Raw genomic sequence first — 14,672 nt, 5'->3', positions numbered from 1 at the left:
GGCCCGGCCCGGGGCTCTGGCGCTGCCGGGGAGCGCTGGCAGCGCGGACAGGGTCGGGGACCCGGGGCTCCGCCGCCCTGGCACGGGGCACCGGTGCCACCCGAGCCGGGCAAGTGAGGCGGCGTTGCCCGAGGCCGGCCCCAGCACGTCACGGACACCCGTGGGCGTCCCCGTGCCCCTCCACCCGTGCTCACACACACGTGCCACTCTGTGTCCCCCAGCCCCGCACGTCCGGGCAGGTGGCTCTGCCTCGCCCGGCGCCACCGAGCACCACGGGGGACACCCCGGGCACCGGGCGCGTGACCTGCGGTGACACCCAGCCCCGGGCAGGCGGTCACACCGGGTTGGGAGGCGTTGGGGTGGGGCGCGAGGCCGTGCGGCCTCCTCCTCACTCGCCACCGCAGCGGCCACCGTGCCTGTGCGCAGCCACGCGCACGCAGCCGTGTCACGCTGAACGCGGTGGCACGGGCCCGCAGGTGACCTCGACGTGCCTCGCGGTACCGGGGCCAGGGCGTCGGTCAGCACGTGCACGCACGTGCGCGCATCCCGGGCGTGCGCCGGGGCGCTGGGGCGTGTGCCGGAGCCCGGTCTGCTGCAGCGGCTGTGCACCGTTACCACCCCGCTGCCGGTGCCGGTACCCGGTGCTGTGTGGTGCCGGTGTCCCTCTCCCGGTGCTAAAGCCTGGTGCGTCTGTCACTGCGCCGGTGCCCGTTGTGGGCGCCCGAGTGTGAGCCCGGGTGCTGCTCCCAGTGCGGGTGCCGGTGCGTGTACTGGTGCCGGTGCAGGTACCGGTGGCAGTATGGGTGCCGGCGCGGCTCCCAGTGTGGGTGCTGGTGCGGGTACTAGTGGCAGTGTCGGTGGCGGTGCCGGTGCAGATGCCGGTGAGGGTGCCGGTGCGGGGCTCCTCCCGCGCACACGGCGGTCACCTTGGCGGCGGGGCCGGGCGGAGCGGAGCGCAGCGCTGCGACAGGGCTGAGCACCGGTGCCCCCGCTCCAGCCACTCCCCCGCGGCGCCGGTCCCAGCCTCCCCCACCCGGTGTCTGCGGGCCGCGCCCAGCCGGTCCCAGCCCCCGCGGCTCCATCCCTGCCCGGTCCCGGTCGCAGTCCCGGTCCCGGTCCCGGCGCGGTGCCCGGTGCTGGCCATGGCGGAGGCAGGCGGCGCTGCGGCGGCGGCGGCGGGGGCCCGGCGCGGCCCGGGCGGGGAGCGGAGCTAAGCGGGAGGCGGCCCGGGATGGCCAGGATGAACGTGGCCCTCCAGGAGCTCGGACACGCCGTGAGTGGCCGGGGGGGGCAAAGGGTGGGGAGGGGGGGGAACGGGGGGGCACCGGCGAGGGAAGCGGAGGAGAGACCCCCGGGAGCTGGACGGCTCACGGAGCCAGGGGGCTGCGGGAGGAGGGAGTGGAAGGGCTGAGGGACGCGGGGGGCTGCGTGGGGCCGGGGCTGGGCGATTGCGTGGCGGAAGGGTACCCGTCCAACACGGCGAGGGGGAGAAGGGGGAGGGAGGGTACCCCCAAACCCCTGCTGGGTTCGGGCAGAGGGAGGTGGGGCGGATCGGAGGCGGCCCCACAGACCCCGCTCCGCCGGGGGATGGAGCCCACCTCCCATCAGCGAGGGCAGGGCGCCCCCCAAGGCAGGGGGGAGGCCCTGTCCCAGCGGGTCTCAGCCCCACTGAGGGGGCAGGAGGAGCCCCAGAACCAGGTCCTGCTCCTACCAAGGGGGTGCCAGGAGGTGCCGGGGAGGGGGTGCTGCCGGTGGTGCCCAGGACGACCACGACCACCCGGGAAGGGAGAGGAGTGTGGCAGGGGAGTGGGACGGTGGGGGTGCCTGGCTGGCCGAGCTCCCACGGGATGCCGAGCTGTCCCTCCTAACGGCAGCGGCTCCTGGGAACCCACCCCGGCTCCCGGGGGCTCCTGCCGACTGTCTATCCCAGCCTCACGCCCTCCCACCGCAGCAGCCCTTGGCGAAGCCCCATCCCCGCCCCAGCGGTGTGGAACTGGGCAGAGCCGGGCACGGGCGCTTGCTCTGCTTCACCCCTTGCCCATCGTCCTTCCCGCCCCGGCTCCTCCCGGCCCCGGCACCAGCCGTGGGGCATCCACCGTGGTCTACAGCACAGACGGGAGGGTGAGGCGCAACCCATTCAGGCGTTAACTCTGAAGCCTAAGGACAGCTCATGACCAGCAGCATTGCTGATTCTACTCCACCAAAGCCTCCAGCTTCTTCTTCCAGCTCATCCCCACCCCCCCCCTGCCCCTCCGCCCAAAGCTGCTGGCTCAGCTTCACCACCTCCCTCTCCGCGGAGTCCTCAGCAGCCCTCAAGGCTGGGTTGGTGCAAGCAGCCCCTGCCAGGCTGGGAGTGAGGGGGTCCTGCCCTGCCAGTTGGCTCCCCCTGTAATACCCCCTCTCCCCCCGTGCACCCTGCCCACATGGGCTCGGCCCTGAGCCCCTGGAGCCAGGATGGGGTGGGAGGCGCTTCCAGATGTTTCGGACCGGTGCACATCTGCATGGAAAGTTCCAGGCAGGAGAGGAGGGGCGAGGCAGCAGCACTAGGCAACGGTTGCCTGGCAACAGGGACCATGTCTCCGTGGCGATGTGGCACCTGTCGGCAGGGCTGATGCCATGGCTGCCATGGTGATGCGTAGGGATGCTCCAGCGCCAGCCCCCGAGCCCCCCACCAGCAGCTTTCCCCATGCTCCCCGGAGTCCCCTGGGGCTGGGGACAGCCCCTGGGGAAGGCTCAGGCACACTGAGGGGGGTCAGGGGCTGCCTCGGGCCCCCTGTGCACCCATTGAGTGGGCACCGGCCCTCGCCGTAAGAGCTGGAGGGCATGGTGGGGTGGGGGGCAGCCACCCCCACGCTCCCGTCCCAGCCCGCTGCCTCCTTTGGCAGATGCCTGACTACAAGCATGCCACGCTGCAGGAGGACGAGGGGCCGGAGCCGGCGGGGGATGGCAGCGTCTCTCCCGAGAGCGTGGAGGTGAGATCTGCCCTGGCCCCTCCATCCTTCCCCTCCCCATCCTCCCTGGCCCCTCTCCTCGCCCTCACCCAAGCCTGCCCACAGCCGGGTGGGCAGCGGGAGCAGGGCCGGCAGCCAAGCTGGCCGTCCCCAGGGATGTGCTGGGAGGCAGCCAAAATGCGGCAGATTGGTGTGCCCGGGACATCATACCTCCTTGCGGCTGGGGGGGCTGCCAGCACCCACCACCACCTCACCAGGGCTGGTGCCCTAGGCACCCGTGGAGGGATGTCCCTGTCCCCACCTCGTCATGCGGCCAAGCCGGGCACCGGGGAGCGATGAGGTTCGATCCTCCTGCGGTGCGATGGCGGGTCCTGCTCCTGCCCAGGTGGGTTTTCGGAAGGGGCCAGGGCCACTGCTGAGCCGCCTGGCCTCGCGCAGCCAGCTGGAGCTGGTGCTCTGCGCCGTCGCTGTCTCCCTGGCCTTGCTGCTCGGCATCGCCGTCGTCGCCTTGGCCATCCAGTACCACAGAGGTAGGAAGGGTCTCCGTGGCCCCACCGGGGCGGCGGTGCTTCCCCTCCCTCGGGGGGGACTCAGCAGGACGGGGAGGGATGGGTCAGCCCGGGGTGCCTGCTCTGGGTGCTCTGCGCACCTTGGGGCGCAAGCAGGGCTTGGCCCCGCTCCGTGCCTCGGTTTCCCCCAGCACACACGCCCAGCCCCTGGCATGCCTTCCCTGCCAGATCCCTCTCACAGCACGTGCCTGACGGACGCCTGCGTCCGCGTGGCCAGCAAGATCCTGGAGGCCTTGGATGTGGAGACGGACCCATGCCAGGACTTCTACCAGTACTCGTGCGGAGGCTGGATCAAGAGGAACCCGCTGCCCAACGGGCGCTCCAAATGGAGCACCTTCAACAGCATCTGGGACCAGAACCAGGCCATCATGAAGCATCTCCTAGGTGGGCACCCACGGGGAGGGTCATGGCCACTGGGGGAGGCGATGTCCAGGCGCAGGAGAGCACCCGGGGCTGACCCACAGCCTCCCGCAGAGAACGCCACCTTCAACTCCAGCAGCGAGGCAGAGCGGAAGACACAGCGGTACTACCTGTCCTGCCTCAAGGAGCAGAGGATAGAGGATCTGGGCTCCCAGCCCCTCATGGAGCTCATCGACAAGGTGGGCAGCCATCCACACGTGAGCTGAGCTGTCGGGGCTCAGTCCAGCACATCTCCTGCTCGGCTCCTCACGTAACCGGGGAGGGGGCAGCCCTCGGGGACAGACCCCATCCCTCCTTGAGGCTCCGGGTCCATCTGCTGGCAGATCGGGGGGTGGAACATCACTGGCTCCTGGAACCAGACCAGCTTCATGGAGGTCCTCAAGATGGTGTCGGGCACATACCGGGCGACCCCCTTCTTCACGGTGTACGTGGGTGCAGACTCCAAGAGCTCCAACAGCAATGTCATCCAGGTTGGCACCCTGGCACCGACGGGTGGCACACACCGGGGTGGGCACCGGCGGGCACCGGGCTGCCCACGCTGCCCCTCTCTCCTCCCAGGTGGACCAGTCGGGGCTTTTCCTCCCATCCCGGGATTACTACCTGAACAAGACCGCCAACGAGAGGGTGAGGCTGGGCACCAGTCACCCTGCCAGCAGCAATCGGGGGGAACCCATGGTGCTGGGGTGTGAGCAGCGCCGGGACGCACCCGCACCCCGCCCATCACGTGAGACGGTGCCCAGGCTGGGGCGGGCAGCGGCTCCAAGCCCCCCAGGGAAGTGGGATGAGCTGCAGCCAGGGCTGAGCCAGGGCTTGGTGTCCCGCTAGGTCCTGGCAGCGTACCTGGACTACATGGTGGAGCTGGGCACACTGCTGGGGGGCGCTCCAGAGCCCACCCGCCTCCAGATGCAGCAGGTGCTGGACTTTGAGACTCAGCTGGCCAACATCACCGTGCCCCAGGCCGAGCGGCGGGACGACGAGAAGATCTACCACAAGATGAGCATTGCCGAGCTGCAGGTGGGCATGACCCAGCAAAAGCCTCTGGGGACACAGAAGGGGTTGTCCAGTAGGACACCAAGGGGTCTGCTCCGCTGCCCACCCCCGGGACAGCCCAGGAAGCCCCATCCGCTATGGGACATGCACTGGGTGCTGGAGTGAGATGCTCAACCCTCTGATTGTTAGGATTCGGGGGGAGCTGCCAACCCTGCATGGGGGGTTCCTGGGGTCCCCTCCTCGTTCTGCAGCACTGGGAGCAGCGGGGAGCAAAGGGATGGGTGTTTGGGGGCAGAGAAGGGTCTGGGGTGTTGAGGAACCTTGGGACCTTCCCAGGGGATCTCCCCGTGCCGGGCAGGATGAGGTGCCAAGCACCCAGGTGCCACATCCCCGTGTCCCCCCCAGGCCCTGGCCCCTGCCATCGACTGGCTGGATTACCTGTCCTACGCCCTGGCCCCGCTGGAGCTGGCCGACACGGAGCCCGTGGTGGTGTACGGGGACACGTACCTCCAGCAGGTCTCTGACCTCATCAACGGCACTGACAGGAGGTGAGGCACCCACGAACCGCCGCCATGCCCCGTTTGGGGTTTCCCCATGGTGGGGGCACATTTTGGGCTCTCCAGCGGCTGGGTCATCCCCTGTGGACCGTGTCCATGCCGAGCCACGGCACCTCTCTGCCCCTGCAGCATCCTGAACAACTACCTGATCTGGAACCTGGTGCAGAAGACAGCCTCCAGTCTGGACCAGCGCTTTGAGACGGCCCAGGAGAGGCTGCTGGAGACGCTCTACGGCACCAGGAAGGTAATGGGGGGCCCTGAGACCAGCCCACCCTGCCCCCAGCCTGGAAGCAGCTGGTACCACCTCTGCCCTTGGGATGCCCTTGGGATGCGGAGCCCCAGATGCTGCAGAGGGAAACTAGGGATCGACTTTTGGGATGGGGGTTTAGCTGCTGAGCATCGTCCCCCTGGGGAGGGGACAGAGCCGGGCTGGGGGCAGGGAGGGGAGCAGGGGAGGGGGCTGGGGATCTCATGGACCCTCATCTTGCTCCCACAGTCCTGCACGCCCCGCTGGCAAACCTGCATCTCCAACACAGACGACACGCTGGGCTTCGCCCTGGGCTCCCTCTTCGTCAAAGCCACCTTCGACCGGGACAGCAAGGCCATCGTGAGGACGCTTCTCCCCTGTCCCGTCCCCATCACTGTCTGCAGGAACCTCCCCCTACTCCCCCAAAGCCCTGGGCTGGGAGACGAGGAGCAGGGAAACGGGACCCCCAGCCCCTGGGAGGTCGCATCCTGCCCACCCTGTCCCTGCCTGCAGGGCTGCGGGGGGCAGGGGGGCTTCATTCCTCCCCCCACCTCCCAGGCTGAGGAGATGATCAGCGAGATCCGGGCAGCCTTCGAGGTGTCCCTGGACCAGCTGGCCTGGATGGACGAGAAGACCCGGCAGGCTGCGAAGGAGAAGGTGACGCCAGGGAGGGCAGCAAGTGGGAGACACCCCCACCCCATCCTGGGAAGCCCCCCCACCCCCTCTCACTGCCGGGGCCTCTCCCCACACAGGCAGACGCCATCTATGACATGATTGGCTTCCCCGACTTCATCCTGGACAACAAGGAGCTGGATGATGTCTATGATGGGGTAGGGGGGCGCCTGGTTTGCAGGGAGGGGGTCTGATCCCTGCTCATGCCAAGCCCTGGAGGGCCTCATGGTGGGGCGAGGTCCCTATTTGGGAGACCCATTTGAGATGGGGAGTTACAGGGAGCCATCCCAGTACCAAGCGCATCCCAGACAGGGTGGGGGGAACCATCCCAGTGGACCCCTCCTCATCCCTCCTCTTCCTCACCAGTACGAGGTCTCGGAGGACTCCTTCTTCCAGAACATGCTCAACTTCTACAACTTCTCTGCCAAAGTGATGGCTGACCAGCTCCGCAAACCCCCCAACCGTGACCAGTAAGGGGGAGAGCCTGGGGGCAAGGGGTGAGGGGCAGGATGTGACACCTGCACTGTGTCACAGCACTGTCCCTGGCATGGCCTGGGTGGCACAGGTCACGCGTGGTGGCTCTTGCTCATCCCCGGGACAGGGTCCCTTGGTGATGGGGCGGGGGCAGCACAGGGGACCCATGCTGGGAGATGGGACAGGAGGGTGCTGGGGTGGGGGGGACACATCCCCGCCTGTCCCCTGTCCCACCTCCCTGCCCCAGGTGGAGCATGACCCCGCAGACCGTCAACGCCTACTACCTGCCCACCAAGAATGGGATTGTCTTCCCCGCCGGCATCCTGCAGGCTCCCTTCTACGCCCGCAACCACCCCAAGTGAGCCTGGCACGGAGGTGGGGGGGCATCTCCTGAGGGTGGGAGGGGGCACGGGCTGGATCAGGGCCAGCAGCCCACAGAGACCTCCCCACCTCAGTCACAAAGCAAAGCCCTGGGGGGGCTTGAGGGTCCCTCAAGGTTTTACATGCTGCAGCCAGGACAGCCTGCAAAGTCCCCGAGGGGCTACCTGTGTCCCCAGCAGGACTCATTCCCAGTTGGGTGCCAACCAGAGCAGTCTCGCAGCGCGCTTGGAGGGGGTGTCCCAGCCGGGGATGGGCTGTGATGGCATCATCCCCCCGCACTTCCCTGACTCTCTCCCTCGGCCCCACAGAGCCCTCAATTTTGGCGGCATCGGCGTGGTGATGGGGCACGAGCTGACCCACGCGTTCGACGACCAAGGTGAGAGCCCGCGGGCAGCCATGGCCCTGATCCCCATCACCTTCCTGCCCCCCACCTCAGCGTGGGGAGGGGGTGCTGTGGGTGCGCGGGGGTCCTGCTTTGCCATCCATTGCATCATGCGTGCTCGTGCCCCCTGGCTGCCCCCCCTTCTATCATCCTATCTCCCCAGGTGGCACCCGCCGATACCTCCCCCCGGCTTCTCTGTGCAGCTTTCGCTCCATCCGCTTGGTGAGGACACAGTGTCTGCAGCCCCGGCCCCCTCTTCATCCTCCTCCCCACGGGATGGGTCCCTCTCACATCCGCTCTGCTTTGCGCCTTCACCGCAGCCCCGGAGCTGAAATGGGGGTCAATGAGGGAATTTGAAGTGACGAATCCAGTGTGGGACAGTGGGGATGCACGAGGGGGCTGGCTGGGGACCCAAGAGCACAGCTGAGCCCCAGCTGGAGCCTGCCTGGAGCAGGGGCTGGGGGACACTATCACCCCTGGGCATGGATGCCCAGTGTCCCCTGGGGCTGTCAAAACTGCACCCCACCCTGCTTTGGGACGCCCTTGCAGCAGGGGCTCTGCAGGGGGCTGGCGTCCACCCGGATCCCACCCCACGGCTCGGTCCTGCAGGGCGAGAGTACGACAAGGAGGGCAACCTGCGGCCATGGTGGCAGAACTCCTCCCTGGAGGCCTTCAAGAATCGGACGGCGTGCATGACGGAGCAGTATGGCCGCTACACTGTCCACCGCGAGAAGGTCAACGGCCGGCAGACACTGGGCGAGAACATCGCCGACAATGGCGGGCTCAAGGCAGCCTACAACGTGAGTGCCGCCATCCCAAGGGGATGCAGACCTCCGTGCCTGTCCCTCCCCGGGGCTTCAGGGAGCTTCTCCCGCAGGCATACAAGTCCTGGCTGCAGAAGAATGGGGACGAGAAGCGGCTGCCAGCCTTGGGGCTCACCAACCACCAGCTCTTCTTCGTGGGCTTCGCGCAGGTAGGGAGGAGCGGGGTGATGGGTTCCCCATCCCTCCCTAGCCCCTCAGACCCACTCCACAGCCCCCCATCCTGCCCAGGGGACTCTGCCCCCCTCCCTAAGGCTGCTCCCGCTCCGGCAGGTGTGGTGCTCCGTCCGGACCCCCGAGAGCTCCCACGAAGGGCTGGTGACCGACCCCCACAGCCCCGACAAGTACCGCGTGATCGGCACCCTCAGCAACTCCCGGGACTTTGTCAAACATTTCGGCTGCCCTCTGGGCTCCCCCATGAACCCCGGCAAGCACTGTGAGGTGTGGTAGGGACGGGGAGGATGCTGTGCCCACCCCCCCCGCCCCTAGAGCTGGCCCATGGGCAGAGAGCGGGGCCACCCCCTCCGGGTCACCCTCCGTCGCGGTCCCCCCACCCTGTGCACACACCGCACGCCGCCTCGCCCCACCTCTGCCCCCCTCCCCAGCACACCCAGCCCCACACCGGGCACCCGCCGCAGCCCCCATCCACAGCCCGGGGCCGGGCACGGCTGGCAGAGGTGCCGTATCACCCCCAAAATGCAGCTCTGCCCCCCAACCCTGACGTGCTATAGACGGGCACAACTCGGCCCCCTCAGCCTCTGGGCAGGCAGGTCGGAGGGGTCCCAGGGACAGCACTAAAGCCGAGCCCCCCTCCCCGCTCCTGCCCCCCGACCTGCCAGAGCTGGGGGCCGGGGGCCACCTGGCCCCGCTCTTCCCTCCCGATCCGGCTTGGCTTCCCCATCCACCTCTGCTGGGAGCAGCGGGCGGCAGCGGGGATCTGGTGCCTTCAGCTGTGGGTGGCTGTCGCTGAATTTATTTAACGATTAAAAGCAGTTTCCACTTATTCCGGCGGCTCCGGGTCCTTCGTGGCGTCAAAGGTGGGGGGGGGGGGGGGGCCGGGACAGAGGTGGGATCTGGGGAAGGGGATCACTCAAAAGCCAGGGGGCCTGTGGGAGGTGAGGCGTCCCGAGGGACGAGAGCGGGAGATGGAGCGGGGGGAGCAGGCGCGCCGGCAGCCGCGGACCTGACTCTCAGCCCCGGCACCCCCGGCAGCGGGACGGGGGACGCGTCACCCCCCAGCCACAGGCATGGAGGGGCCGTGGAGCCCGGGCAGCACGTGGGGACTGCCCCTGCCGGGACCTCTCCCCAGCCCCACACTGGGGTCCCCCCCTACACCCCTGCCGCTGCACTGGGACCCCGCAAGCCCGCACGGCCCACCGAGGGGCTCGCAAAGACCGCCGGGAGTTGTAGTCCTGTCGGCGGCCGGGGCAAGGCCCAGGAGGCGCTGTAGTTCGGCGCGGGGGACGCTGGGAGTTGTAGTTCTGGAGGCAGCCTGGCCCCGCCACCGCCTCGCGGGGGCCGCACTCCATTTCCCAGCAGGCAGCTCGGCAGGGACAGGGCCCAGGCCTGGGCGCCTCCGGCCTCGGGGGGCGCGTGGGGCACCGGGGCCGGGCAGGGGTGAGCGGCGGCGGCGGAGGGGCCGGGCCGGGCCTAGGGGGCTGGGTCTGAGCCGGGGTTCTGGGTCTGCGCCAGGTCGGGTGTGCTGGGCTCGGACTGGGGGTGCAAGGCCTGGGCGGGGTCATGAGCTCTGGGCCTCGGCCCGAGCCTGGGTGCAGGCTGGGACGGGCGCCTCTGGACCCAGGCTGGGCAAGGGGTGCTGGGTAGAGCTGGGGCTGCCAGGCACCCGTGGGTACTGGAGCTGAACTGCCCCGGGCTGGGGCCACAGGCATGCTTGGCTCTAGGGCAGTAGCACCCAGGGGACAGGGGCGCTGGGACGTCCCTGCCCCTTGGCCAACATGGCCCCATCCCTCAGCCAGCGCGCTCACCTTGCAGGCGTGCGGCCTGAGCCTGGCACCATGGACACGCCGCCCATCACACCCGGGGAACTGCTGTGTCTGGGCTCCAGCCTCGCCTTCTCCGGCCTCTTCTACTACCTGTACAGGAAAAAAGCCAGAGCCATGGCACGGATACAGGTAGCCCTGTCCCCCAAATGCTCCCACCTGCCCGCTGTCCCCCTCAGATCCTCCCACCTGCCCACTGTCCCTTCCCCACTGCCCGGCCCAGGACCTTTTATTTGGGTGCACCTCACTAATGACTGCAGCCTGCTGCATCCTCTACTGATGTCAGAGCCCAGCCCCAGGCAGGTCCCATCCTGCCGGAGATCCCCGCAAAGCCGTGTATGCCCCACCCTCTGCCCCTGTTCATGCTCAGTCCCTGCTCTTCCAGGAGGCCCCAAAGCTCCAGGTTGATGACGATTTACCAGTGCTGGTGTCCACAGCCGATGGGAGGTGCCTGCCTTATGTGGCCCTGGAAGGTAAGGAGAGCCCGTGGCCCCACAGCAGGGACAGGAGCCTTCCTCCTTCAGCCATGATGCATCCCTTGGTCCTTAGGCATAGTGCTGCCAGCCAAGGCTGCGCTGACCAGCCATTACCATGAGGGGCTGCAGGGCGTGATCCAGAAGCTGCTTCTGAAAGAGCATCGGCTGATCTGGAACAGCTTGGCCCGGAGCTGGTGAGCAATGGGAGGGGATGGCAGGGGCAGATTTACATCAGTAGGTCCAGACCACTGTCCTGTGAGGCCACGCGGCTTGGTTAACGGCTGCAAACCCTACCCTTGGCTCAGCCCCAGCAGCTGAGTTGTCCACATCTCAGCGCTGTGCTCTCTGCTTGCAGGAGCGAGAGCGAGCGGGTGCTCTCGGAGCAGGTCTACACTGTCCCCTTCTTGCTGGCCTCGCCGGACACCGAGGCAGTGACACAGGTGAGCGTGGAGAGCCCGCTCCGAGCCGTCTGCCTGCCACTGGAGACGGTGTACGAGCGCTTCCAGCAGCCGGCCCATGGCTTCCGCGACCTGCTGGGCCAGTACTTGAGCGGGGAGAAGCCCAAGGGCATCCTGGAGACAGAGGAGATGCTCCGGGTGGGGGCCGGGCTGACAGGCATCGGGGAGCTGGCCTTGCACCCCGACGGCTCCCTGCACCTCCAGCCGCCGGCCCAGGAGGGCGAGTATTTCCTGTGCCTGGGGGACTGGCAGACAGTGCTGGCGGAGCTGGAGTCAGCCAGCGTGCTGTGGAAGGGGGCGGCCGTGCTATGTGCCGTGGCAGGCCTGGCCATCCTCCTGCACGCCCTGTGCCGCGCTTACCGCCGCGCGCGCCTCAAGCAGCAGAGTGAGGACAAGGAGCCGGACGGCGAGGAAGCCGGGGACGTGGGGCCCGAGGACTGCTGCGTGATCTGCCTGACGCGGCCCCGCGAGTGTGTCCTCTTGGGCTGCGGCCACATCTGCTGCTGCTTCCGCTGCTTCCAGGCCTTGCCTGCCCGCCTCTGCCCCATCTGCCGGGGGCCCATTGACCGCGTCGTGCCCCTCTACCAGGCGTAAAAGCACCTGGGGGTCAGGGCGGCAGGGTGAAACAAACCAAGCCTAGAGCCTGCAGAAATCTCAGCTATCCTCTTGCGTGCAGCTGAATGATTCCTGTTGGGAAGGAAGGGTCCTGGTGTGCCCCTGCTCTCTGTTTTTGGGAGTGGGGGGAAAGCTATAGCCTCCTCATCCTCCTTTTGTTTGCCAGAGGGACACACGCCCCACCCCCCAAACATGAAGGCTTGGGGGAAACATACTTGGTGCCTGAGCCAAGGAGCTGGGTCCCCAGCCCCACACCAAGGCGTTCCTCTGGCTGGCGGCTGTTTGACCTGTGCCCCTTTCCTGGCCCTGACTCCCCCCCAAAGCCAGGCAGGACTTTTCTCCTTGTTTGGCTTTTCCAGTGTGTGGCTTTGTCTGTGGGGAGGGTGGTGGGGGCAAAGTCTGGGGCTGGTGGGACACTGGGTGGGTTGATGGAGACCCCCAAAGCCACTGCAGTGGCACACCTTGGTGTCACCGTTGTCCTCCCAAAATCTGTGTGCCTGCAGCCACTGCCCAGACCATGCAGGGGCACCCGGGAGCTGGCAGCAATGAAGTATGTCCCTTCGCCAGCTGCTCTGCCACCCGGGGAGGGCAGCAGCGTCCCTCTGTCCCTCTCTGCAAGGTCCCTGCTCTCCTCCTGGAGCAGGAGGACACCCCTGGGACACCCCAGAGCCCACCTGTGCCTCCGGTCCCCACCGGAGGTTTCCTACCCACCTCCCGGCCAGGACCGGGTGCGGGAGCAGCTTGCGGTGGTGTGTGGAGTGATAAAGCCAAGGAGTTGAGGTCAGCCTCGCCTCTTCCTTTGCGCCGTGAAATCGGGGGGCCGGGGGGGTGCGCCAGGAGCTGAGACTCTCCCCCTGGGGTTGGGTGGGTGCTGCTGCCTCCCTCCCCCCCCGAGGAACTGGCCTGGGTGGTGGCAGGGGACCCCCAGCTGGGGTGCACATCCTCAGGATACAGCCCCAAAGAGGGGCGGGGGGGAGGGGGGGGGCGGGAAGCAGGACTGTTGCCAAGGCGATCATGCTCCTCTGGTCTCCATGGCAACCGCTCCCCTGGACCGCTCCCCATCAGTGCCTGGCTGCAGTTGCCCAGGCAACCCACAGGCTCTCCTGGCTCCAGCGGCTTTGGGGCACCCAGGATACGGGGGGCAGCACTGGCAGGCCTCTGGCAGCCAGACACCACTGCTGGGGTGGGAGAGAGGGGGAGATGAGGATGTGCCCCCTCCCTGGGGCAGCGACCCCCATTGCTACCAGTTTGGGGCTGGGAGCTCACTTGGGGCAAAGGTGCCCCTGTGGTGGTGCCCCCAGGGCCTGCAGCCGGCCACGACGCCCCAGAGCACCCAGCAAAACCTCCCAGGACCCACGTGCATTTTTGGCGTGGGGGAGTTCCCCCTCCCCATCTTTCTGCTCGGTCATTTCCCCACAGCAGCGCGGCGGCTGCCACACTGCAGAGTGAGCAGTGGGGCCCGGGTGCCCCCCAGCGCCGGGCTTCCCCCCCGCAGCAGGAGGGATTTCGGGAAGGAGATAAATACCAGATGGGAGAGGGCTGGGCTGCCAGGAACACACTCCCCACGTGCCAAGAGCTGCTGGCGTGCGTGGGCTGGGGAAGGTGGGGGGTGCCCATGCTCCCCAAACTGCTCGTCTCGTTCCTCAGGGCCCAGCAGCCAGCTGGGGAAGGGGACGGCTAGAGCCATCCACTCCCCTCTGTCCCCAAAGGTGCTGAGGGTCCCCGGGGCAGGGGACACATCCCCTGTGCCAGAGGAACATGGGGAGGGTGCCACCCCATGCTGGGGCTTAGCCCTACCCTATATCCCCAACTTGGGTCTTTGCCACCCCCCAGGAGGCCACCAGCCCCACGGTGGCCCGGCCACGCAGACCCCGCTGAGCAGCCCTGCCCGGCACCGCTCCGGGCGGCAGCGTGACTCAACCGCTCAGCTCAGCGCCAGCCAAAGCCTCTCTGTGCCAAACCGCCTGGCGCTGGGGCTACCCGGCCGTGCCGCAGCGCCTGCGCCCCCAGCCAAACCCGCTGTCCCCCTCCTTAAGGATTTTCGGTCCAGAGCAGGACAGCAGGGAGCTCACAGTGCCTTGCCCAGCCTCTCTCCTCGACACGCAGGGCCCAAGAGGGACCTAGGTGATGTGCCAGCTGTCCCCCCCCTCCCCACAAGCGTCCCTGTGGGTGCCAGTCTGTGCTCATGCCCCCACCCCCCCCCAGCCCCTAGGGCCACCAGCCTGCTCCCACCTGCATCCTTGTCTGTTGTCATGGTGACAGACAAGGATGGAGCCTCACACCCCACCACATCTGTTTACCCCCCACCATGGGATCAGCTCCCCTCCCTGCCCCAGGTCTGGGCAGAGGACCCTCTATGAAGCCCCTGCCCCAGGCCGGGTGCTGAGGGTGCCCCACCCACTCAGATGCAGCCGTGGCATCGCTGGGACCGCAGCCGTGTCAGGGATGGGGACAGTGCCGTCCCCCTTCCACCTGCTCGGACTTAGATCAGAGCCCCCTCTTCCCCGAGCCAGGCTACGCGCTGAGACAGACAAACTCATCTCACTAGTGACAACCTGCTGGCTGACCTAGCTCTCCTGCGAAGGCTTGAGCCCTCCTTCCCTGAGAAGGGTGCTTTCCCTCCAGGGAGGGCTTTTTGGCCACCTCTTCCCTCATCGCT

At 67.9% G+C, this 14,672-nt stretch overlaps 2 protein-coding genes across 3 annotated transcripts; both read left to right on the top strand.

The window, feature by feature from the left end:
• Positions 1–1,216: 1,216 nt before the first annotated feature.
• On the top strand, positions 1,217–9,467 carry ECE2 (endothelin converting enzyme 2). 2 transcript variants are annotated; one of them, XM_086754253.1, is made up of 19 exons: positions 1,217–1,273; positions 2,886–2,972; positions 3,337–3,481; positions 3,689–3,904; positions 3,995–4,119; positions 4,264–4,410; positions 4,499–4,564; positions 4,766–4,954; positions 5,336–5,478; positions 5,617–5,731; positions 5,984–6,094; positions 6,293–6,391; positions 6,487–6,564; positions 6,773–6,876; positions 7,128–7,238; positions 7,570–7,637; positions 8,253–8,443; positions 8,521–8,616; positions 8,738–9,467. In XM_086754253.1, the coding sequence occupies exons 1-19, from the start codon at positions 1,232–1,234 to the stop codon at positions 8,912–8,914; spliced, it is 2,310 nt and encodes a 769-aa protein (XP_086610379.1). In that variant the 5' UTR covers positions 1,217–1,231; the 3' UTR covers positions 8,915–9,467. The 2 variants fall into 2 exon arrangements, with proteins under 2 accessions (XP_086610379.1, XP_086610380.1); XM_086754254.1 differs by lacking the exon at positions 6,487–6,564.
• Positions 9,468–9,980: 513 nt separating this feature from the next.
• On the top strand, positions 9,981–12,792 carry LOC147599710 (mitochondrial ubiquitin ligase activator of nfkb 1-A-like). The gene is made up of 5 exons (XM_086754537.1): positions 9,981–10,081; positions 10,457–10,596; positions 10,850–10,937; positions 11,014–11,134; positions 11,296–12,792. The coding sequence occupies exons 2-5, from the start codon at positions 10,480–10,482 to the stop codon at positions 11,990–11,992; spliced, it is 1,023 nt and encodes a 340-aa protein (XP_086610663.1). The 5' UTR covers positions 9,981–10,081; positions 10,457–10,479; the 3' UTR covers positions 11,993–12,792.
• The last annotated feature ends 1,880 nt before the right edge of the window (positions 12,793–14,672 follow it).

This window comes from Chlamydotis macqueenii, chromosome 9 (assembly GCF_036417535.1).
Source record: "Chlamydotis macqueenii isolate bChlMac1 chromosome 9, bChlMac1.mat, whole genome shotgun sequence".
NCBI lineage: Eukaryota > Metazoa > Chordata > Aves > Otidiformes > Otididae > Chlamydotis > Chlamydotis macqueenii.
Note: the sequence above shows the minus strand (reverse complement) of the source record. Positions and strands in the feature narration are given on the sequence as shown.

What these genes read in the sequence shown, in the direction of transcription:
- ECE2 (XM_086754253.1), top strand. Translation starts at nt 1,232, where the DNA reads ATGGCCAGGATGAACGTGGCCCTCCAGGAGCTCGGACACGCC. An exon ending in TGAGCATTGCCGAGCTGCAG is followed by an intron (nt 4,955 to 5,335) that starts GTGGGCATGACC and finishes TGTCCCCCCCAG; the next exon opens with GCCCTGGCCCCTGCCATCGA. An exon ending in AAACCCCCCAACCGTGACCA is followed by an intron (nt 6,877 to 7,127) that starts GTAAGGGGGAGA and finishes TCCCTGCCCCAG; the next exon opens with GTGGAGCATGACCCCGCAGA.
- LOC147599710 (XM_086754537.1), top strand. Translation starts at nt 10,480, where the DNA reads ATGGACACGCCGCCCATCACACCCGGGGAACTGCTGTGTCTGGGCTCC. An exon ending in GCCTTATGTGGCCCTGGAAG is followed by an intron (nt 10,938 to 11,013) that starts GTAAGGAGAGCC and finishes CTTGGTCCTTAG; the next exon opens with GCATAGTGCTGCCAGCCAAG. An exon ending in AACAGCTTGGCCCGGAGCTG is followed by an intron (nt 11,135 to 11,295) that starts GTGAGCAATGGG and finishes CTCTGCTTGCAG; the next exon opens with GAGCGAGAGCGAGCGGGTGC.